Genomic DNA, 25,753 nt, shown 5'->3' on the forward strand with positions numbered 1-25,753 from the left:
TTTCCCTAGATTCCTCCCTTCCCCCTTGCCTGAGAATAACTTCATCTATTGATGGGAACATGTGATCTATTAATAAAAGATAGGTCCATTGCATCTGCTTCTCACATAGAAAGTCACTAGATTCTTCCTGTTGTTTCCCCATACTACCCTTTTCACAGAGGGCTAACTACTGTTGAGGGGCAGTCCAGTCCTATTCATGGTCTATTCTTGCTCAGATCTGTCCTTGCAGGTAAAGGTCTAAATTTAAGGGTTTAAAAATCCTACCCACTGTGGCTGTCTCATTTTTAGATACAAAGTCTTTGATAGTTCTTCCCTTTCTTTCTTTTTTTTAAACATTATTTTTATTTGGTCAATTTCGAACATTATTCATTGGATACAAAAATAATTTTCTTTTCCTCCCTCCCCTCGCAGCACCCCTCCCCGTGCTTTCACTGGGTATCACATGTGTCCTTGATCCGAACCCATTTCCATATTGTTGGTATTTGCACTAGGATGTTCATTTAGAGCAGCGGTTCTCAACCTCTCAATTTGTAGCAATGAGAATACCTAATGCATATCAGGTATTTACATTCCGAATCATAACTGTAGCAAAATTACAGTTTTGAAGTAGCCACCAAAATGATTTTTTGGTTTGGGGTCACTGCAACATGAGGAACTGTATTGTGGGGTCACGGCATTAGAAAAGTTGAGAACCACTGATTTAGAGTCTACATCCCCAATCATATCCCCTCGGCCCCTGTAGTCAAGCAGTTACCTTTCCTCCGTGTTTTTACTCCCACAGTTTGTCCTCTGCTTGTGGATAGTGTTTTTTCTCATAAATCCCTGCAGATTGTTCAGGGACATTGCATTGACACAAATGGAGAAGTCTATTACATTCGATTGTACCACAATGTATCAGTCTCTGTGTACAATGTTCTCCTGGTTCTGCTCCTTTCGCTCTGCATCACTTCCTGGAGGTTGTTCCAGTTCCCATGGAATTCTTCCACTTTATTATTCCTTTGAGCACAATAGTATTCCATCACCAACATATACCATAATTTGTTCAGCCATTCCCCAATTGAAGGGCATCCCCTCATTTTCCAATTTTTTGCCACCACAAAGAGTGCAGCTGTGAATATTCTTGTACAAGTTTTTTTCCTTATTATCTCTTTGGGGTACAAACCCCACAGTGCTATGGCTGGATCAAAAGGTAGGCAGTCTTTTATCGCCCTTTAGACATAGTTCCAGATTGCCCTCCAGAATGGTTGGATCAATTCACAACTCCACCAGCAATGAAGTTGTTTTGATTTGCATACTTTTTCATGTGCTTATTAATAGTTTTGATTTCTTTAACTGAAAACTGCCTATTCATGTCCCTTGCCCATTTATCAATTGGAGAATGGCTTGATTTGTTGTACAATTGATTTAGCTCTTTGTAAATTTGAGTAATTAAACCTTTGTCAGAGGTTTTTGTTATGAAGATTGTTTCCCAATTTGTTGCTTCCCTTCTGGTTTTAGTTACATTGGTTTTGTTTGTACAAAACCTTTTTAATTTGGTGTAGTCAAAATTATTTATTTTACATTTTGTGACTTTCTAAGTCTTGCTTGGTTTTAAAATCTTTCCCTTCCCAAAGGTCTGACATGTATGCTATTCTGTGTTCACATAATTTACTTATTGTTTCCTTCTTTACATTCAAGTCGTTCACCCATTCTGAGTTTATCTTGGTGTAGGGTGTGAGATGTTGATCCAAACCTAATCTCTCCCACATTGTCTTCCAATTTTCCCAGCATTTTTTAGCAAATAGTGGATTTTTGTCCCCAAAGCTGGAATCTTTGGGTTTGTCATAGACTGTCTTGCTGAGGTCACTTATCCCAAGTTTATTCCACTGATCCTCCTTTCTGTCTCTTAGCCAGTACCAAATTATTTTGATGACCACTGCTTTATAATATGGTTTGAGATCTGGGACTGCAAGGCTGCATATCCTTGATCTTTTGTTCTTCCAAATGAACTTTGTTGTGTTTTTTTCAAATTCAGGAAAAAAGTTTTTTAGAAGTTCAATGGGTATGGCATTAAATAAATAGATAAGTTTGGGTAGGATGGTCATTTTTATTATATTAGCTTGTACTACCCATGAGCAGTTAATGTTTTTCCAATTGTTCAAGTCTAGTTTTAGTTGTGTGGAGAGTGTTTTGTAGTTGTGTTCACATAGTTCCTCTTCCCTTTATTTTTATACCTCATTCTAATTATATCTTTCTGATGACCTTGGATTTGGGATTCTGCCTCTTTTAGTAGTTCTTCAAAAGAATAAATAAATAAATAAAATGTGGACCTCAGCTAGCTCAGTATGTCTTTCCTATGGGGATTTGATTTCTCACAGTGACTCCTAGTAGTTGTTTTCTCACTTTCTGTTGCCTCTTCACAGGCCCTTCTTTCTTATCCTTAGCCTAGAAACATTAATGGACTAAATGACTCAAGACTCCAGGATGAATAATATATCAGCCATGAGAGTCCCTTTATAGGTGGCACTTATTTGTTCTAGTTGTCCCCCAGGTACATGGGCTCAAGAGCTTGTTGACCATTGCTTGATTCTTGGTCCCTCTCACCCCTACTTCTAATCCTTTACTTCACATATTTGCCTTCTTTCTTTGATATTTTTGACTGTCATCCAGATGGACAGTTTTATCATGCAGACATGTCATGTTGTTAGGGAGCAAGGAACTAGATAGTCTTGAAACTCCTTACTCAATTTTTTCTTTATCATCTCCATTATCTGCATTGGGCCTCTAGACCCAAATGTCTCTAAAATATGGATATTTTTTATGTAATCTCCTTCAGGGACCTTGCACTCTGCCTAATGCTTAATGTTAAAGTTGGGGTGCCCTACACACTGTGAAAGTATGCAGTATCTAAAAAAATCTAAAAATGCTGGTGAATCCCCAACAACAGATTGTTTTCCAAAAGAGCTGCCTAATTAGTTATAACCACTTTTAACTTGCTAATCACATACACTGTCCAAGCATGCTCCATCACAAGGTGAAGGGCTACATCCTAAATTCTATCTGGAACTATCTCAAGAACACTGTTGTTTCTTCCCATGATCTCTGGAAAACAGAAGGATGTGATTGATGGCTCCAACAGAATTATTAGATTGGGGAACAGTCAAGGGAACTAGTATTTGAACCTTCTAGAGTTGCTTCCTCAATCTTCAACATCCCCAACCCTCCATCCAGTGTGATGAGCTAAGAGAGAGGGCTTCTATGGTAATTTTTTGGTGTTACCATCACCTTGTTTTTTATTGAACAGTTTCTTCCCAAAGCAAAACTAGTAGGATCTCAGAAACTCCTTACTGAGATAGATTGTATGAAACAGTCTTATTTTACAGCTTTTTATCAGTTTTGGGTTTTGGTATGCGTTCTCTGGATAAGGCAGTATAGAGAAATGGAATGAACTTCCAAAGAAAGCTTACACAATTATGGGGGTAAAGGGAGAGGGTCTGAATGAAGAGGCAATTAGCAAGGATAAGGTTGATCCAAGCTCATTTGTTTTTATTTATTTGTTTGTTTGTTTATTTGATTTAGAATATTTTTCCTTAGTTACATGATTCTTGCCTCCTCCCTCCCCCCCTCCCATAGCAACGAGAAATTCCACTGGGTTTTACATGTATCACTGATCAAAATCCATTTCCATATTATTAATATTTGTAATAGAGTGATCATTTAGAGTATACATCCCCAATCCTCTCCCCATGGAACCATGTGATCAAGCAAATGTTTTTCTTCTGTGTTTCTGCTCCCACAGTTCTTCCTCTGAATGTGGATAGCATTCTTTTTCATAAGTCCCTCAGAAATGTCCTGGGTCATTGCATTGCTACTAATAGAGAAGTCCTTTACATTTGATTGTGCCATAGTGTCAGTCTCTGTGTACAATGTTTTCCTGGTTCTCCTTTTACTCCAAGCTCATTTGTATTAGAGTGGAGTCAGACCATCCTAGAGAGGTTGGCTAGGGAAATATATTCAAAGAGAGGGTGAAGATGCACATCTTTTGGAGATTGGGTTTCTATACAAAAACAGAAGTTGGAAGGAGATTTAGGATGAAGGGAAGATTATTAATAATAAAAAAGGAGTAAAGATATGATATGTAGAGAGGTAGACCTATGATGAATTGGAATCTTCATGTCTCTGTGTCCAATTCCATGCTTCTGTGGCTTACTCTAATTCCATTTCTGTTTTGAACTAATTCCATTTAAGATCCTAATCCTGACCAAGAGTATGGGGAGAAGTAGGAGGAGGAGAGTATTTTCATATTAGTAGCTGGCCAGATTATGCCATAGGATATGGGAGCATGGCATATGAAAGGTTAATGGGGGGGCCTAGATCTCCAGAACTTTTTTCAGTGACTTAGCATTTCCTCTGAGGGGTTAGTGAATCAGTGTCTTTGGCTTGTCACTCAAAATATGGAGATATGGAGATGGGTAAGTGACATGTGGAGGTAGCAGAGTTCTGGTCAGGAGTATAGAGCAGTAAACACCTAATCACTGGTCCAAGTTAGAGCTCAAGCTTAACCCCTGCCAACTAAAATTATTCTAGAATGCTAGGGGATGAAGCAGTTCAAAAAGATTATCTGTGGAGCATATGGATCCTTGAGTACCTTAGGTGCTCTCCTGCTCTAAATCACAAGTGAATTTTTTCTGATGTCTCTTCTAGTGGAAGCCTTTTATTGCTATTTCTTAAGGCTCATCTTTCCTAAATGTCTTCTTAATCACTTTTTTTGTGTATAATATTGTATTTTATTCCTTTCACCATTTAAAAAATATCTTTCCCTTCCTGACCTTATAAAACAAAATTATGTTAACTTCATTGTGTGGCTTTCTTTGGTCCGTACTTGGTTTCATATGTGTTTTCTTCATCTTCTTTTGTATTTTTGCAACTTTGTCATTCTCAAAACCCTGTGTTTACATTTTATTTTTCCTATCCTGATGTATCCAATGTCCTTGATCTACCCAGAAAGATTAAAGGAATAACATCGTACTACTTGAAATCTTTTGTATTTTGTAGAAAACTGAAATATCACTCCCATATTTTAAAAAATATTGGCATTTTTCTTTTGTTTCCAGGAAATTATGAATATCCATGATCATTACCAGGAAATGAAGCAGATAATTTCAGCTGATAAATCCCAACCTGATAAAGCCCTCAGCTTGATAAAAGATGAGTTTTTAGTTAACGTTAAGAACTTGGTTTTAGAACATAAACAGTGGCATGAAGACAAAAAGGTATGTGGTTGCCTCTCAACTATAAATATGAAAGAAAGTAGTAACCAGTGTGTCTTAATTTTTCATAAATATTACTTCCCAATAATGCACACGATATAAATCTACTAATTACTATATGTAGTACTCACGGTTTCTACAATAGAAAATTGGCAATGTTTTTGTTTGTGTTTTTAAAACTTTTTGAAGCCATGTTTAAATTCACCTTAGTTTTTAATACAATTTAACATACTAACTGAACTTCCCTTTTCTTAACCTAAATTATCCTTTCTAATCAGATACTGAAGTTTATTGATTCTTTTTTTGTAACATTTCTGAAATATTCTTCTCTGAAACACTACTTTCTGGCCCACATCACTCTGATGTAAGCTACTATAATGTTCTTCTCATTAGTCTCCACACATCCAAACTCTGTTCTTCATTATATCTTAGGGATATAATGGGATATAAAGGGATATAAAAAAAAACCCCATAGGAATGAAATAATATTTCTAGGTCATGATTCCTCTTCACCCTCCTCTCCCTCCAATCCTAAACTGTTACTGGTTACTAATTTTTTTAGAATAAGATACAGCTTGACCTCACATCTACCTTTCCAGGCCTATTCTATATTATATTGCTTTTCTTAACTCTTTTTTCCCAAACACATTGCATTATTAGATTGTTATATGAACTTGACACTCATCTTCTGCCCCTATACAGTCTTATTGCCCTCTGTGCCTAGAGTACATGCTTTCATAATTTACCTCAGGAAAGCCTTGACTCTCCTTAAAAACAATAGTTAAGTTAGTTAAGTTAGTTAAAAACAATAGTTAAGATGTTACTTTCTCTATTTAATTCCTTGAAGTCTTCCCTGAATCTCTTCTCCTCCCTTCCATTTGTTATCTTTTTCTTCTAAAATTACCTTATATGTATTTTTTGGGGCCCCCACTCCACTCCAATGAACAATGTAAGTTTTTTGAAGGCAAGGACTATTTAGTTTTTTACTTTGTGTCCCCTAGCAAAATGCATTGCATACAGTACATATTTAATAAATATATAAGCCTTTTAATAGGATTACATTTCAGTTGCTTTCAATAACATTTCATGTGGCTATAAGTTAGAAATAATTAAATATTATTACTGAGTGTAGCTTAACTGAATGAATTTTAAGTGTGGAGAGTGTTAGAAAAATGTGATGACATTTTTTAGATTTTTAATCATTAGAAATAATTGTTTTTAATTCTAAAGTTAATTGCCATTGTTCTGAGTTGCTTTAAATTCTGAAATACTATTCTTTCCTGTCACAGAAGCTATTAATAAAAGTTAAAAATGAAGATGACCAAAGAGAAAAGGAAGGAAGTTCACAAGAATTGGAAGTAAGGAAAATATTCTTTAAAAAATTTTATTATGGAATAAATAGATTAACTTTCAAGTCATTAGATTTTTTTTTTTATCAGTCAAAATAATTACTTCAGTAATTCTGAGCAGGGTTCCCAGATGCTTTGTGAGGAGACATCTGACTTCTTTGCTCTTCTCCTGATGCCTTATGATTTAAAATGGGAAGTGGGAATGCTGACAGCTCCTTGGATTGGGGGAGGGGATTGATGATAGGACAGGACCTGTATATACCCTTTTTGCTCCTTTTTTCACAACTTTTTTTTTCTTTAATGTGGGGAATGTTCCATTTATAGTCTGGATGTTAGAGCCAACTACAATCAGCTACAAAGCATTTATTAAGCACTTACTATGTACCAGGCTAGGGATACTTAAGACAGAAGCAGTCCCCATCCTCAAGGGGGTCAAAGCATTAACTATATATAACTATAAGATAAACACAGTAGATTGGTAATGAGGGAGGGGAAGGTGCTCACAGCTGAGTGGTCTGGGAAAGGCTTCCTGTAGAAAGTGGGATTTGAACTCAATCTTCAAGGAATCCTTGGAAACTAGGAAGTAGAGATGAGGAGAGAAGGCATTCCAATTATAGGGGACAGCCAGTGCAAAGGCACAGAGATAAGAAATGGAGTGTCAGGTTTGAGAATATGCATATCATAGGGTGGTAGAGCAGAGCAAAGTGTAAGACTAGGAAGGTCAGGAGGAGCTAAGTTATGAAGAATTTTAAATACTTGAGAGGATTTAAAATTTAATCATGAAAATAAGAGGAAACCACTGGAATTGATTAAATAGAAGGGTGACATGGTCAGACCTATACTTTAGAAAAATTACCTTGGAAAATGTAGAGGCTGGATTGGATTGGGGAGAAAATTAAGGTAGGGAGACCAATTAGAAAGCCATTGTAATAGCCAGGTGAGAGATCGAGGCCTCTGTAGAGTAGTGGCTGTGTGAGTGTGAAGGAGATGTAGTCAAGAAATATTAAGATAGAGATGACAGTTTAGATATATGGAGGGTGAGTGAGCATGAGGAAGGGAGGTGGTGAATCTGGATGATTGGTGGGATTTGGGGGGTGGTGCGGCTGTCTTAAAAGCAAAAGGGAAGATGGGAAGCCCTGGGAGTTTGTGGGAAAAGATAATGAGTTCAGTTTTGGACATGTTGAATTTGAGATCCCTATGGGACATCTATTTTGAGATATCCAAAAGGCAAGTTGGTGATCCAGAACTGTAGTGTGCGGTTTATACCGATTGGGGAATCATGTATAGAATAATAATAATTGAACCCTTGGTAGTTGATCACTTCACTTTGTAAGAGAGTATAGAGGTAGAAGAGGGCCTAAGACAGCCCCTTGGGGAACACCTGGGGATAGTGGACATGATTTGGATGAACAGCCATTAAAGGAACCTGAGAGATCAGACAGGAGAACAAGGAGAGAGCTGTGTTGTGAAAGAGGAGATCATCCAGGAGGAGAAATTATTGAATGCTGCAGGACAATTGAGAAGAGACCTTAAGAATTGGCAATTAAAATGTTTTAAATAACTTTTGGATAGGGTCGTCTAATTTGAATGATAAGGTCAGAAACCAGATTGCAGAAAGAGATTGAGGCAGAGTTCAGAATAGAGTGAGAAGGGAGGAAGTGGAGGCACTAAGTGCCCATGGCTTTCTTAAGGGCTGAAGCCTTTAGAATGGGAGGAGAGGAAAAGAGCTAGTTGGAGATACTTGGACAAAGTGAGAATCTTTAAGGATGGAAGAGGCATAAGCATATTTTTAGGAAGCAGGAAAGGAACCAGTAGATGGGGAGAGACAGAAAAATAAGAGAGAGTGGGAATGATAGCAGGGGCAGTCTTCTGGAATGGATGAGAGAGAATGAGATTAAAGGTGCATGTACAAGGATTGGCCTTTGCAAAGAGAAGGGCCACCTATTCATTCATCTGATACAGAAAGGAAGGAGGAGATATATGTCTGAATGATGTGAGATGAGAAGTGGGGAGCTCGTGATAAATGGCTTCAGTTTTTTTGATGAAGTATGAGGCATAGTCCTCAGCTGAGGGGAAGGCCATGCCAGAGGAGAATTAAAGGAAAAAAAGAGACGGTTTGGAACACTGATTTTGGAGTATGTGAAAGTGAATTGATTAGGAAAACTTACTGGTTTCCTGCTGTGAGGACCCATTTGAGATCAGATAATAAAGTTATTGTGGACCCAAGTGGCAAAGTTTCCTGATTTTCTTTTGATCTGTTCAGCAGTACTTGAATAGGAGCTAAGAAGGCAGATGGAGGAAGTAATCCATGTTTGGAATTAAACTAGGCTTGGTCTGTGGTAGGGTAAGGAATTCAAGAGTGGATTATAGAGTAGAATTGAGTTGGTTCACCAAGGTGGGGAAGGGACAAAAATGTAATCAGAGCAGGGGCAATATCCTTACATTGTAATGGGGAGCAAGAAGTATTCTGACTCCTACACAGTACAACCAGGCCTGAAAATGTGTTGAGGAGGAAGTTGTGTCATCTGGAAGGAGCTTAGTTATCAATGAATTAAATTAAATCAGCAAGCATTTATTAAGTTCTCATAGGCAGTGTGCTAAACCCTGGAAATGCAAATAAAAGCATAATATATAATAATATAAGATAATGTCTGCCTTCAAAGAACTTTTATGTTCTAATAGGGGAGGATAACACATAAAGGGAAAATAAGAAAAAGAGAGCATACAAGGTGCCATTGTATGGAGAAGTGACATGGAGGCCTCATATCAGGCAAACTAATGTGACGGCTTACCTATCAAAGCCTATTGACTAAGGGCAGAGTCCAGGGTTCTAGTGGGACATGAATGAGGATGGTGGATGGAGTGCAGCTTACTGGCTGTGTGGCCTGGAAATGCTGATGAACTTCAGTGAGATTAGGGTGGTGCCTGTTACCTGCTTGTGGTAATGAGAAAGGAAGTGATCTGAGTGATTTTTATAGGCACTCTATCCCAGGAGTGCTGTATGTGTTTTTACATTTTGAAGGTAACTTTTAAAGTAGGTCACATGTGAAGAATGACAGTAATTTGTACAAATTAAAGATATTAGACCTAAAGTCTTTGTGAAATTTAATTACTTCACTAATTGATCTTGCTTATAATAATTTCTAATGGTTATGTTACTATTCATATTTAATTTCTGTCCAATTCTTAATTTTTTTCTTTTTTGGTTTGTTTACAGGGTTCTGAAAGAGCAGGAGCTTTAGCTAAAATAAAATCAAAGGCCTATTCAATTGTGACTCAGGTAAATTATTATTTTTACAAGGTAACACATTTTTAGGAATAACTGGTCATATTTTTAATTTAGGGTTTTTCATCATTTTAGCTATAAATTTAATTACTAGAAGGCTACATTTCTACATTTTAAAGTCATTTTATTACTTAATGCTCTCTGAAATCTAGGGTTTCTTTTTCTCCAAATTCTAGTTTTAGTTTACTGTATGCAGTAGATTACTACATTCATATAATGAGAATTTTATGTGGGGAGATGAAATAAATGTAGTTAAATAAGTTCTTACTTTCAATTTCAAAACAGTTGTCAGTTGATTTAATTCTGATATGTGCTAATAGCTCTTTTGGTAAAAAAAAAAGTTTCTCTAGGTTTGGTCTATAGGCTGAATGTAGGTTTCTTGGCAGGTAGATCATTTAAAATTCTATAAATGCACAATTATAAAATTTCTCAGATTCCTCTATGGGTCATATCTACTGATTATAAATACCACAAAAATAAAACTTTCTTTGATAAAGACTTTTTAGCCTCAGCTGATGTTGCAATTCTTTGAATATGTTACCATTTTCATTGTGGTATTACTTGATCCAGTTTGAGAATCTCATGGAATTTATTGTAATGGAATTTGAATTTTAGAGCTTGAAAAGGGATCTGTTTATTATTAATCAAGTATTTTTCATTTTCATAACCTGGTGGCCAAAGTCTTACCAATATTGTCATTTTCATCATAAAAGAATCATAGACTTAGACCTAAACTGGACCTTGGAATCATCTTCAACTCTTTCACTTTAGAGATGATGAAATTGAGACCCAGAGAGGTTAAGGAACTTAACCAAGATTGCCCAGGAACAAATGAAAGCAGACCTGGAATTTGATTACAGGCCTTCTCACCTCATAGTTAGTAGTCAACTACTCTACAATGCTGTCTCCCAAATACAAAAACTGGTTAATTTTCTAAAAAATATATCTTAACCAGAACCACTCAGTAAATGTCATCTATCTTCTGATATTTTTATTATTCATTACATTGAGGACAAAGTACTTACTACTTGTATGACTTTAGGCAAATTAATTATCCCCTGTAGCCCTGTTTCCTCATATACATGTTGGGTCAGTTTTGGACTAGATTAGCTTCAAAGTCCATCTGGCTCTATGTGACTTTAAAAGAGTTACTCTCAAATGCTATGTTTTCTTAATTTTAACACCTAATTTTCTAACTATGCCTGATAAAGTTTATTAAATATTTATGCTGTCAGACATTGTTTGTGGGTATGAGCAACTAGTAGAAAAAGTCTTTCCTCTTAAGAAACTGAGATTACTCTTAATATCTATTCTATTGATTTTATATTTATGATAATATTGATCTCTGTCTGTCATGTTTAGTATAAGCTCATGCTTCCAGGATTCAGAGAAAGGAAAAATGTTTGTGGCTTGAAGTAATCAGGGCAAGTTTTATAGAGGAGTTAGGTAGGATTTGGATTAGTGGAGGGGGAGGACATTCTGACTGACAGTAATAGCATGAGTAAAAGGCATTGAAACTGAAATGAGTATAGTCTTTGTGGGAGAAAGTAGAAATTAGCTTGACTAGAGTAGCGGGTAGGAGTGGGTTGTGTTGGTTAAAAAAACAAAAACAACTTCTTAGATAAGGATGATGTTATAGTGTGATGTCTGCTAGATGTGCAATAGCATACAGAGGACATGAAGTATGAAATTCTGGAATTTAAAAAATATATACATTTTCCTGATAAAATATCTTTGTGCTTTGGTCATATTTTTTGATTTGGTCTCTCTATTGAATATGCTTCCATTCTGTATACTTGTTAGAACCAGGATTCATTGTGACCTTGTAACTTTAATTCTTTAGGCATCCAAGTCAAGAAGACATCGTCAAGTTAAACTTGAGCCACTTGAATCAGAATTTGTTAAAAAACTAGTCAAGACATCTTATAATAAAAGAAACACAGAAAAATTGGAATCAGGAGAGGAAACATCATCTCAGATTAAAGGTAACATAATAAGTTCCTCACAGAAATGAGACAGTGATTTATATCTTTGTTGTAGAAAAGACTCTCTTTTGGTCTATTTTGGAACCTTGTGAATTTTAACATTAGGAAATTAGTTTTTTGAACCACAGAATTTTAGAATGAAATAATTTAGTCCATTTTATAGACAAAGAAACTGAGATGAAGCAATTACTTTGCTCATGTCTATATAGTTACAGACAGAATCAGGACAAGAACTATGCCCTTGGAATTTTTTTAGCCTTTTGGTTTTTTTGTCCCCTAAGCTGCTACCAGTAAGTACCAGAACAAAGCTTACCTATGCAAACTATAACTCTCTCTTTACCTGATTTTCTATTCAGCATGATGCTTTTACTGCATTGAGTGTTTGGCTCCTATGGAAAGAATATTTTAAACAAGCAAACTCTTAAGGAGCAGGCTCTGAAAATAAAATGAAAGTATTGAAGTCATATGTGCAAACTACATGCTTTGAGTTTCATTTGTTTTTGTATGAATGATAATTATATATGTATATAATAATCACATATAAATTTTACCGTACATAATTCAGTGTTCTCTTGGGACTTATGTGTGTATATTTGCATTTACATTAAATAGCTTTATAATGCTATTTTGAATTTGTGTCTTTTTTTTTTTCAGATCCTCCCCCTTACCCCCCCAACTTCTTATTTTTATTATTACATTCGTATTTCTAAGGTGTTAAGGGAACTTGAAACCATGATGATCAGCTGAAGAAAGTATCCTCAAGTATTTGGAGGACTGTTAGGTTGAAGAGGGATGAGTAACCTTGACCCTAGAAATTAGAACTACAAATAAGTGTGGAAGTTTCAGAGAGGCACATTACTAGTTCAATATAAGTAAAACCTTTCCTTAAAAGTAATTTCCTTAAAAACAGAGATCCAAAAGTACAGTTCTCTGACTCATGAAGTGATGAGTTTCCTATCCCTGAACATCTTTAAGCGGAGGCTGAATGATTTTTTTTTTATGGAGGAGTGGTATAGATGATTCTTCCTCAGTTATAGATATACTCTGAGGTGGTCCCTTCTAGCTCTCATTCTGTGATTTTCCTTCCCTAATAGCCAAGTGATTTTACTATGTCATGACTCTAAACCTCATAACCAAGCCCATGAGAATTATGTGAAAGATATTCCCAGGATGTGCCAGAGTGACTTTCTTGTGAGTGGAGAAAATTACCTTTAGTGCCTAGATTTTGTGACTTCTATTTTGGCTCTTCAAAGGACTTTGCTGTTTAATGTCCTAACTCTGGGTATGCTTGGTTTAGCTGAAGTGTTGTATTTTAGAGCCTCTTAAAATTTGTTTCTCTTTTTTTTCCTTTTGAAATAATTAAATTAATATTAATAATTTAGTTAACCTAAATATAATTAAATAAAACTATTTCTTGTTTTTATTTGCTTATTTCATATTTGTAAAATAAAATGTTCTGAAATGTCCACTTACTTTTCAACATAATTTAACCAAACTTTGTTAGAAATTGGTCACCTGAAATTGATAGTCATGCTATGTTAATATCACTTTTTTCTTTAAAAAAAAAAAATTTTCATTCAGATGTATTGTTACATTATAACAGTTTAGTGCCAAATCTTGAATAATTATTGATCTAGAACCTTGAAAAAAGTGTTGTGCCTAAATTATTTGGTATAACATTCTGGTGGGAATTACAGTATGGATTTATGCTGTATAACTTTTGAAAGTGATGATTAAGAAGAGTTCATGTGTTAAATATAAGAAAATGAGGTCATCGTGATTTACATATTTTCATATACTTAGTTCTTTTCATAGAATTTGATAAATACTTAATTGTTTCTTGATGACTGCCAAGTTTTTTTTTCCAGTTTCATTAGTATATCTTTAGGACAATTATCTTTATCAAAACAATTCTTTCCCTTGATGTAAGAATTAAAAGAAGCTGAATTGGGACTAGAGATTCTTGAAACATGTGCAAAGATAATCCCATGGCTTATTTACATGTGTACTTCAAAATACATGTATTGGATTCAGAGAAGTTACTATTACTATAATTACATTTTTTATTCTAAACATTTAGCTTTCATATATTGACATAGTATGTTATATTATAGGATCATAGAGCTAAAGCTGGCAGGGTCCTTAGAGATCATTGAGTACAACCCCTTCATTTTACAGTTAAGCAAACTGAGCCCCAGAAATAAGAAGTGATTTTCTCAGTGCCACAGTGTGACATGGAAATCACTTTAAAAGACTGATATATATTAATTTAAGGTCGCCAAGGAATTGAGCTATGTAATTCCTAAATGAAAACTCAAGTCATCAGCAGTCAACCTTTTATAAAGTTTAATTACAAACAGGATGAAGAAAGGTATTAGAGATAGAGAGAGAGAGGGAGAGAGAAAGGGGAGAGAAGGGAATAGGGCTTAAATACCCCTTCTGTTTAGGCTGGGCCAAAAGGCCCAAGCCCTTAGATAGCTGGGGCAAAGAAAGGAGATCAGTCCCTATTACTCACGTGACCAAAATGGAGAAACAGTCTCAGAGGCCCCCACCTTCAGCTTCCTTCAGAGCAAGCTTCTCAGAGCACACTCCAACCACTCAGAGCCAAAACTCTCCAACCAACCACCTCCAGTCCTCAGACCCCTCTCCCTTTAAGCAAACCATCCAAGTTCCCTCCTCTCAGTTCTCACATCTACCAATCACTGTCCATCATTTTCCCTGTGCCAATGGTGGCTCTAGCTTAACCCAGGAACGCCCAGAGGTCTGTGGTTTTGCACATGTCTGTTGAAGGTCATATTCTCAAATAATTAAATCCTGATCCTTTGCTACAGCCCTTCCCAAATCCTGTTACCCTGAGTAGGGTAGAGATTGGAATAATTAAATTTTGATCTATGCTGCAGCCCTTCCTAAATCCTGTTAGGACTGAGTGGGGTGGAAATTGTATTTTCCAAGACCTGGTTCTGTCATTCCAAATATCTCTATTGTATCAATTCTAAAATCAATCATGACTCAAAGAAATTCCTGTTCTATGCTTAAGCATAGGTCAAAGCCCTATTCATTGTTCAGCAAAAGGTTTCTGTCCTAAAGTAATCTTAAGAAGGGAGGAGGAGGAACCTCCCATGAACCTCCCAGGAATGGGGTTCACATTCCAATAGACTATCAGTAAGAAATTTTCCAAGTATGACATTTCCCAATGGTGAAATTTCCAACATTTATAAGTCTAAGATATTTTAAGGTTTACAACAGACAGGCAGTAAGTATAAAGAGCTAGGATGGAAACAGGTTCTCTGATCTTGTATCCAGGACACTTTCCACCATACACACTATTTTTGCAAAGGATTTTTTTCCCCTTGGGACTTGTTTTGATGTAATCTGTGATTGGATTATGATTCTGGAAGTATATCTGTTTTAAAAGGAAGAAAATAGTTAAATAGGAGCTGGGGAAGATGAGATGGAAGCAGAATAACACTATACTAAGAAGGAATATGAAGAAAATCTAGGAACCAGAGGGAAGTTATGAAAAATATTTGGGTCAACATCATTTGATATTGAGAAAAAATACTGGCATCAGAGTATATTACAAACCATCTCAATAGAGAGCTCAATTCAAGGACATAGATTATTACCTGGCATAGAGGTATGATATAGTATTCATGGGAAACCGCATTTATCTGAACTGAATATAACTAGCTTCAAGCCCACTCTGACAAAAACAAAAGTAAATTTTTTCTTTTCTTTTTTAAACCCTTATATTCTGTTTTAGAACTGATACTATTTAGTTCCAAGGCAGAAGAGTGGTAAAGACTAGGCAATGGGGATTAAGTGACTTGTCCAGGGTCACACAGTTAAATGGTGACTGAGGCCAAATTTGAACCCAGTAGCTCTCCTGTCTCCAAGCCTGGCTCTCAATCCACTGAGCCACCTAGATGCCCCAAAAGTAAATATTTTATTGAAAAGGCCTAATTACTTCCTTTGATCAAAGAGATGGGGAGCCATCCATCCTTTGTGATCCTATGAATGACTGCTTCATCTTAGCGTTTTTGTTAGTGAAGAAAAGGAAAGCCAAATCAACCAACAAGCTTTTAAGCACCTATTTAAGCACTGAGTTCGGTGTTGTGGATAGAAATATGATGAAATAATTCATACTTGGCAAGGAGTTTGTGTTCTAATTGGATAGACACTAAAATTACATATAGAATAAATATGGAGAGAATAAGTACAAAATATTTATATACAGTATAGATTGGGAAAGAGGAAAGCTAGCATTTGGGAAGAACAAGAAAGGTTTTGTGTAGAAAGCAATGTTTGAACTGTGTCTTGAAGTAAAAGAGGGACTGGAATCTATGAGGCAGAGGTGAGATGGGGTGAGAAAGCGAAAGAGAAATAGGGGAGAGAGGAGGAGAGAGTGTGTTTAGAGGTTAGGGAGAGTGATTTTCTATGAAACTGGAATGATGGATTGGGGCCGGGTTGTGAAGGGCTTTAAAAGCTAAATAAAGAAACCACCAGAGCTGATAGTGTGGGAGAGTGCTATGGTCAATTGTATACTTAAGGAAAATCATTTCAGCAGGTATATGTGTGGGGTAGAGTAGAGTAGGAAGAAACTTGAGTCAGGAAATCAGTCAGAGTTGGTTGCTGTTATATACAGGAGAGGTAATGAGAGCCTGAAATCAATTGATAGAGAGCAGTCAGATGATCTTATGTAGGAAAAAAAATGTCAAGATTTGATAACTGGTTGAATATATATGAGGAGTGAAGGAGAATCCTTAGACCATAAACTTCTTAAACTGGAAGTCTAGTGGTGCCTTCTCTATAGAAAAAAGGGTTTGGAGAAAAGAGTTATGAGTTAAATTTTAGATACAGTAAGTTGGAGATATATAGAGTCATTGCATTTGAAATATCTAGTGGGCAATTAGTGATATAGACTGAAGCCAAGGGAAATGACCGGCTGAATGTTACCAAGAGAGTTATGGAAAGATGATTTAGTACAGAACTTTGGGGGTATTTCCCACAATTTAAGGGAATGAACTACAGTGCAAAGGAATTGGAGGGATGGTCATACAGAGAGAGGAATGTCACACAGGTGACAGGATAGTGTCATGAAAATTTGCATTTAAAAATGGTTAAGAAGTAAGAAGACAGACATGGAGACAGTGAATATAGATAGCTTTTTCAAGTATTCTGGCTGTGAAAGGGAAGAAAGATATAGAATGATAGCTTCAGAGGATGCTATGATTTAGTGAAAGTTTTTTTAAGAATATGAAAGACTTAGGAGCTCCCTATCTGGACTTTGCAATTACAGAAAAAGGATAGGAACCTCAAAGGAAAATGTCTTTTTTTGAAAGAGTAGAAGAGCACCTAGGACTGAATAAAGTCACCATTAGTTAGTAAATGAAAAATTAAGGAAGCACTAAATTTATATGATGAAAGCAAGCACCTACCTTTTCTGCTATTAGTTTTTCCCCATCTTCTTTCCATCCAGCACTAAGGACCTCTAAATGGCTTGTGTATTTTAGAATAATAGCATTATGAGTACAAAGTACATCTTGCCCATTACAATCATTACTACTGATTTGTTCTTATTCTTTTATTGCAGGATATTTGTTGTATTGCCTATGAAAAACACTCTTGTCTCTCAAATTTTGAATGACCCAAATGTTGTGTATTAAAATAAGTTTTTAGTGGTAATAGCACTATAATTAAAAATGAATTTGTTAAAAAAAAAAAGAATATGAAAGACTTAGGCATGTTGGAAGGTAACAGAGAAAGAATGAGTAGATAGGGAGATGCTGAAAATTTTAGAGAGGGAAAGGATGATAGAAATTTCATTCCAGTGGAGAAGATAGGAGGAAGTGGGATGAAGTGTATGTGTTGAGGGGCTGGCCTTGGCATTAAGAATAGTCATCTTTTTGTCCTGTGTGAGAGGAGGAAATAGTGAAGCATGATTCAGGGGGTTTTGAGATGAAGAGAAATAAAGAAAAGGAATTTCACTCTCAGTGAACTCAATTTTTCCAATATAGTAAGAGGCAGGGTTCTTAGCTAAAAGAAAGAGGGGAAGGGTGAGGTATAAAGAAGGAAAGATTTGGAATAGCTTCTGTGGGTAGGACTTCAGAAGAGCTATAGCCCAAGGTCCTGGAAGACACTAGTGGACACGATTGTTTAGCATGGTCTTTGTAAGATTATGAAAATTGGGAGAGGTTCTACAGAGCTAGAGAATGACAGATGTCTTTTTACATAAGGGAAAAGTGGAACTTGAAAAATGTAAGCAAGTGGATCTGACTGGTTCCTGGCAAAATTTAGATGCTGAAATGGTAATCAAAACAACCAGAATGATTTCAGCTTATTTTCTGTTTTTGACAATGTTACTAAACAGGTGAATGAGGAGGCATAGTTTAGAACTGATTGAATGTCAGCAGCCAGAGTTTGCACTAATGGTTTGACACCTGGCAGGGAGTCTCTAAAGTGGAGCCTCAGGAAAATGCCATCATTGTGCTATTTCACATTTTTGTGAGGGATTTGGATAAAGGCATGTGTGGTATGCTTACCACACTTGAAGGTGACACACATCTAGGAGAGAGAGCTACTGTGTTGGATGACATGCTAAGCATCCAAAAAGATCACAGGCTACATTATTAGACTAAATCTAATAGGATTAAATTTAGTGGTGATAAATATAAAATTTTACCCTTGAGTTTTAAAACAATTAAAATAAGTACAAGGCAGGAAAAATATGATGAGATAGTTGGTTTGAAAATGACAGGAGAGTTTTTGCGAATTTCAAGCTTAATGTGTATTAGCATTAATATCTTTTAAAAAGCTACAACAGTCTCGTACTTCCTTAAGATAGTCATTGTATCCAGAACTTGAGAGGTTAGAGTCTATAACTATAGATGTAGAGTCTGTATTCTTCCCTGGTCAGATCATTGATATGTAGGGGCACACAGATATGTAAATACTGTTTTCCAAATATTTCCTTCTAGGTAGCAAGCAGAGTATAAAGAAAGAAGCTTCATGTCTCAGTATGCCAGTTATTACTAAAGAAGAAGAAGAAAGTGAGGTTTTTAGTGAAATGGGTAAAGTTGAAGTGTCAAAGAATTCTAGAAATTTTAATTTTAGAGATTCAAGTACTTCTTTCCCTGAGCACTATTCAGATATTTTATCTCCCTTCTGTAATACTTTTACATTTAGTATTTTGTACTACTTCAGTATTAATCCATTCCAAATATCATGCCACTTAAAAGAATAAAGAATAATAATAAAGTCAATATGCTCAAAGTCTTTAATGTGATCTAATAAAATACTAATAGATTTCCCTAATTCTTGGGGCATCTTTTGCAGATATCAAGGATTATTTTATTGAATTTTTAGGTATAATTTTTTTCAAGTTCTTTGAATAGAAAAAGTAATGGCCACATTAAACATTTAAAAAAAACTAAATATCAGTGTAAAATTCAACTAGGTGAGGTTAAATTGATTTTTTTATAACTTCATTTCATTAAAATGTCACTTATACAAAAGATGACATAGCAGAATACTAATGATTTAGAGCTCGGCTATTTTTCTTGATTGCTATTATGTTGGCAATAGAGTGCTCAATATATGTGTGTGTGTACTTTTGTATTCCTCTAGGCACTCATAACTTGGTGAATTATAAAGTGGTTCCTGAATGTCTCTTCATCTTCTCATTTGTACTGTTTAAACAATTTTTTTGAAGCAAAGAATTAAAAGATAGCATATTTAAAGGGACATTTCATTATTTGAGAATGCTAAAATTATAAGGAAAGAAAAGGGATTACTTTTTCAAATATTTTTGTAGCACAATGTGAAATGAGATTTAAAAAATATATATTAACGAGCCATCCATCAAAGACTTTTGGTTGAAAACATACGTAGGCTTGTGCCATTATAGCCAAAATCTGGCCTGTGGGATTAAAGGAAAAAAAATTCACCCAATTTTTATAAGCCTTTTTCTCTTCACACTTATTATTGTCTTTAGTGATTACTGCACATATAATTAAACCTCCTTTATCCAGCACGGTTGAGAAATAAGTTATTTTGGACCACAGATGTTTCCAGGTAATTGAAATTACCTCTTTACACATATATCTTTAGCTTAATTATTTCTTATACTTATTTGCTTCTTCTTTCCCCTACCCCCTCTAAGATGTATTACACAATTTCTTGGATTTGAGAAGAAAGTGTACTTTTAAATATTACATTGATAAAGGAAGTTATAGAGTCATATAGATTTAAAGCTAAAAGGGGTCTCAGGAACCATCTTCTTCAATTCTCTCATAGCACATGGTTTGTAGAGTTAGAATTAGAAGGGACCTGAGAAATCATCTATCCAGGTTTATTTATTTTACAGATGAGGAAACTGAGGGCCCTGAGAGATTGTAACTTGTTCATTTTCTCACACAGAAAATAAGTAAATTGACATTTGACCAGATTCTCTGTTTCCAAAGTTGGTATTCTTTCTATTGTCCCCTGCTGCCTGTAGAATTTCAGGTCACAAGCCTCTAGACTAGGAAATTATTCTCTTTTTTAACTTTTAGGATTTGCTCCCCAATCTAGAATCTTTCTCCTTCTTTGCCCAGATTTGTCCTTTGCTTTGTTCTGTTTCTCTGATTTCGAGATACTCAAATGGCTTATTTAAAGGATGGCTTCTAATGTAATGATTAATCTTATTTTTCTGTCATGTGTATCAGCAGTTTCCAGATGTTGCATGTATCCCAGAGATCTGTTTTTTAGCCCATTATTTGTCACTTGGAATGCTATTTTGCAGAGACAGCAGATAGAAAAGATAAAAGGGAAAGAAAAGCAGAAAGCTAGACCTGACATTTGAAAACATGAGTGAGAGCCTGGTGACCTTGGGCAAGTCACTGAGCCTCTCATACCTCACTTTCTCCATTATAAAATATGGATGATAATATTTGCACTACCCTTTTCATAGGGTTGTTATGAGATCACATGAAATTATGTATTATTTCCTTGTAGAAAGTGTTATTATTATTGGTTAGATTTCTGTAGTACTCATGAAAATGTAATTTGTGATATAGCTTAACTTTAAATCCATTTATGTTCTATAATATTGTTTCTTTGGACAGGTTGTGGGTTACAACTATGATACTAGGAACAGATTGCTTTCTTCTCTGAGAGTGGAAGGAAGAACTTTTTTACCATGTTCTTTCCCTGATCTAGCAATACTTTTTTGCCTCTCATGTTCATGATACATGTCATTATAAGGGACTAAAGCTTTAAAAATTCATGGGATGGGATATCATTGAGACTGGTTTCAAGTATAAGAATTTCTTAACCTAACCTGATGACAGGGAGTGTAGGGACTCCTACAGTGGCAGTGATAGCAGCAGTTTGGGATTTAGATAGGGGTTGGAACTTTTTCCCTATTGTCCTGGGAGTAGGAAGTGATGCCTTTGATGACAGGAGATTTCAGAATGGCAGCAGCAGTTCTGGTGGTGGTAATCAACTTCTGACTGAAGGGGCCGTAGAAGGGGTTGGAAATTTTGTGGCAGTGGTGGTGGGGTAAGAGTACACAGATGCCAGGGGTTCAAAAGAAACTTCTTAGCATTATGAACTTGACAAACACCAACAAACATGAACGTTTCCATATACCAAGAAGTATAGAAAAAAAAATTATATGTGAAACTAAATCACAATTATACAAAGATAATTTTAAAGCATTTATTAATTTTAATATGTAGTACCAAAAGTACCCTACTTGGATATATCCCCTTCTGAATTCTCTTTTGCTCTCTTTAATTTTAAAATATTTGTTTCTCTTTATTGGTATCATTGTTAATACCTTAATTTTGCTATACAAAACAAATTCACATTTTGACTGGATCTGAGAATATATATTTCAGCCTAACCTCTAGCCTGTTACCTCTGCCAAAAGATGGGAAATATAATTCATCATCAGGTTACTGCAGTTATCATTGGTCATTACATTGATCAACATTCTTAAGTCTTTCATAGTAGTTTTCCTTTGTCATATTGTAGTCATTGCATAAATGGTGTTCCTGATTCTGCTCTCTTACCTCCCTATCAATTTGTACAAAGCTTGGGTTTCTTTGAAGCTATTCCTTTTATTCTTTTGATGCAATTTTACATTACTTTCACATACTTGCATTTCCCAGGTTATGGGTACTTGGTTTCTAGGACAATAAAAATAAATAAATACAATAAAAAGTGCTGTTATACATATTTTATGCCTATGGGTCGTTTTCTTTTTTCTTTTTTCTTAAATTTTTATGGGATTTTTTTTTCCTCTTTAGGGATATATTTGTGTTCCCAGATGATATTTTGCTATTATTTTTTTTCTAACCTTTGTGTAATTTGATTGGGATAGCATTGAATTTGTAAATTAGACCTAGTATTGTTGCCATTCTTATTTTATTGGTGTGGTCCAGCAATGAGTGACTAATATTTTTCTTTTTTTTTTTTTTGACTAATATTTTTCTAATTATTTAGTCTTTTTCTTATTAGTCTTTCAGTGTTTTATAGTTTTAGAGCTATAATTCTTTGTGTATTTTAGTACTCTCCATTCTCCTGCTGGATTTTGTTGATAATTTAGAAAAACTGTTGATTTTTGTAGGTTTATTTTATTTTATTTATTTATTTTCTTGCTTTGCTAAAGTTATAAAATTTTCAAGTACCTTTTAGTTGAATTTTAGGTTCTTCTGGGTAAGACCATCATGTCTGAAAAGAATATTGATCTTGTTTCTTTTTTTCCTATGCTTACTCCATTAATTTGTTTTTCTTGTCTTTTTGCTAATGCTTGTATTTCTTGAGCTATGACAAATAGTAGTGATGACAATGGACAAATTTATTGGAAAGATCATTAGTGTTTCTCTGTTACAGATAATGCTACTTGCTTGGTTTAGATAATTAAGAAATACTCCATTCCTTTATTTTTAAAAATATTTTTTATTGTATTTTGCCAAAAGCTTTTTCTATATCAGTTGATTGATGTAGTGTTATTGTTTACTGTTTTTGTTATTAATATGGTCTGTTCTATTTATGGTTTTTATAATATTGAATCAATATAGGATCATGGATTAGAGCTTATAGAGGCCTTTAGAACCTTTAGTCTAACCCCTTCTTATTTTATAGAGAAAATAGAGGCCAATAGGACTGTGTCACATAGCTACTAAGTGTTTGAGGTATTTGGATTCAGAGGCTAGCTGGTACTTAATGTTTTCTCCCCCACCCTCCTTTTTCAATAGCTCCTTGTCTATTTGGATAGGCAGGACATATAATATAAGATCTCTAATGCTTATATATTTCTTTTTTCGTATGTTTCAGAATTTTCCATTTTAATGGAAAAACTTTGCTCTAAGTACTGTCAAGTACCCTTTCACTTAAATATGTTCTTGGATGACTACATTTCATATATTAAATGAAAGTATTAAATTTCTATAAAGTCTTTCTGAAGGAAAATCTCATGTGCAGATTAGACTTGCATTTTCTTGGATTTTTGAACCAATTGGCTATGGTTAGAAAATCTATTTCTGTCCTATTGTTTAATATTTTCAGTATTAAATTAAAAAAAAACTTTCATTTAAGCTATGTAGTTTATGTAGAGTATAACAGAGTAAAGCTCGCCAGGTTGTTAGCTGTCAACTCTCAGAATAAATATATTTATCTTTACATTTTTGCTCCTTGAAAAATAAATGAAACTATTTATAGATGATACACCACTGCTATAATTTAGGAAGCATTGTTTAATTTCTGATGTCATCTATTTAGGCCTAATGAACTTCTAAATTTTCTTATGCCTGTTTTCAGCACCTAAGAGGAAAAGAACATGTTGAACAAGAGCCTGGACTACAGAGTTTTGTGAAATTTGAATTTTGGACAGGTAAAACCTTTATGTGCTGAGCATGAAGACAGCAAATGTGAAAGAAGGCTGTTCCATGTTTTTTTCTGGATTACCACAGCAATCTTTTGTGGAAATTGGTTTACACTGCTGTACATGCACTCAAAATTGCCTTAACATAGTTTTGGCCATATTAATTATTACATATTCTTATTTTAAATTAGCCTTTAGTTTAAATGAGATGTATATTACATTATATTTAGTCATGGATTAATTTATAACTTGAATGAAATTCTCATGTACTTTATGGGTAAGTGCAATAAATAAATTTTTCTTCATTACTACTAGACTATAAATTCAGTGAAATAATGCCAGTGGTTATCACAATGCTTTGCATATTGCCGGCACTTAAAAAATGTTGAAAATATGAGTGTAGCAGATTCTTAATGTTGAATCAAAATGCTTTGTTTTATTTTTATATCAAACTTCTATTGATACTTCCTGTTGTAAAAATCATAACTCACTTGTTATTTTGTAATCAGTCTTTCTTTGTATATCATATTAGTTACTTTAAAGCCAACTTTGTTTTAATGAACTTTAAATATCTAGACCAATGAAAAAATATGCTGATATGTTGATTAATCTTAAACAGATTACATCTAGATTTTAATAGATATTTTTTCTTTTTAGGGAGTTATTGAAAGCTTCCAAATAAAACTTTTAAAATAATAGCTTAAGTACTGCTCTTTATTGAACAAAACATGATCATGCTAAAAGATTTATTTTCTGTTCTTGACAATAGTGTATCTGTTTTCAAAGAAATAGTATGGAGAGGCTTCTCACCAATTGTCCATTCACTTGATGTGATGGATTCCTTGGCCATGACAATCTGTGAAATGAATAAAAAATTAAAAATAGCTCTTAGTACTTTGGGGCCCTTTCCCAAATTTACATTAATGATGATAATGTTGGACAAAGGGACTGAAGGTGCTAAGAACCCCAACATTTTTTAGATAATCTGTAATGAAGGTTAATTTAGCTATTGGTTTCTTAGATATGAGATTAATTATTAAACGGACTACTAGAAGAACTGAATTGTAGCAATCAGTATTAACATCCTTACTATAAATAAAGTCAAGAAGACAAAAGGAAGTTGCAGTAAAATGAAAGTTTACTCAAGATCTTCTTTAAGCAAGTAAAGGAATTGCCATAATTGTTTTTTTTTTATCATGGCCTAACCCAACAAGAGAATTGTTATTTGGAATATTCGGTTATCTTGCTGTGCACAGATAAGCATTAATAAGACCCTGAAAATAATTGTCATAGGTTCAGAAATTAGAAAAATTTCATTTAAAAATTCCTGATATCCATAAAATGAAATCAATATATACTTGGTGACTTCAGTGAAAGGTGGTGAGCATAAGGAGAGTGGCAAAAATTATAATGGAAAGTATGATTTGAGATTAATCAGCAGCCTTATATAATGTATTGTATTTAAATGTATTTAAACAGATAGAAAGTTACTGCTTGCCAATAAGGGAAGTTATTTTTGAATCAACTGTCTTTGTAGACTCAGACTACTGACCTATTAGAGCAAGGTAAAAGGCCATGCCAAACTTAAAGGAAGAAAGAAACATGAAAAGCAATGGTATGAAATTGAGGCAGGGCCAGCCTATTCTGTTTAAGTTGTTGATGCCTAAAAATGAGAAATAGATTCTTTTAAAAAAAGACATTTTCTAAAAAAGTTGAACAAATTTAAGTCAAGTGCTATATCAAAAAAAGTACTTCGTAGAGAAACTAGCCAAGAGGGCAAGGTAAGAGGAAGCAGTGCAACCTAGGTTCCCCACAACTCTCATAACAGGGCCAGATGGCACATCCTCTTCATTTTCTCCCACCAGACTGCACCATGGACAGCTCTATCTTGCCCCACTTTCTCCCTTTCAGCTTGTTTTCATATATTGTCTTCCCCATTAAAATGTAAACCCCTTGCTTGTATTTGTATTCCCGGTGCTTACTTAGCACAGTGGCTGGCACATAGTAAGCTTAGT

General features: G+C 34.8%; 1 protein-coding gene across 3 annotated transcripts in view; it reads left to right on the forward strand.

Annotated features, from left to right (window-relative positions):
- The window catches only part of SNAPC1 (small nuclear RNA activating complex polypeptide 1), a 40,068-nt gene extending 15,632 nt beyond the window's left edge, over positions 1-24,436 (forward strand). The window contains exons 5-10 of one of the 3 annotated variants that reach the window (XM_056810861.1): positions 5,094-5,252; positions 6,539-6,607; positions 9,816-9,878; positions 11,728-11,869; positions 18,847-18,918; positions 19,863-23,653. In XM_056810861.1, the coding sequence (XP_056666839.1) occupies positions 5,094-5,252; positions 6,539-6,607; positions 9,816-9,878; positions 11,728-11,869; positions 18,847-18,918; positions 19,863-19,915 (558 nt within the window). In that variant the 3' untranslated portion in view covers positions 19,916-23,653. The other 2 variants (XM_056810860.1, XM_007472983.3) reach the window with 2 other exon arrangements.
- Positions 24,437-25,753: the final 1,317 nt, after the last annotated feature.

Source organism: Monodelphis domestica, chromosome 1 (genome assembly GCF_027887165.1).
Source record: "Monodelphis domestica isolate mMonDom1 chromosome 1, mMonDom1.pri, whole genome shotgun sequence".
Lineage (NCBI taxonomy): Eukaryota > Metazoa > Chordata > Mammalia > Didelphimorphia > Didelphidae > Monodelphis > Monodelphis domestica.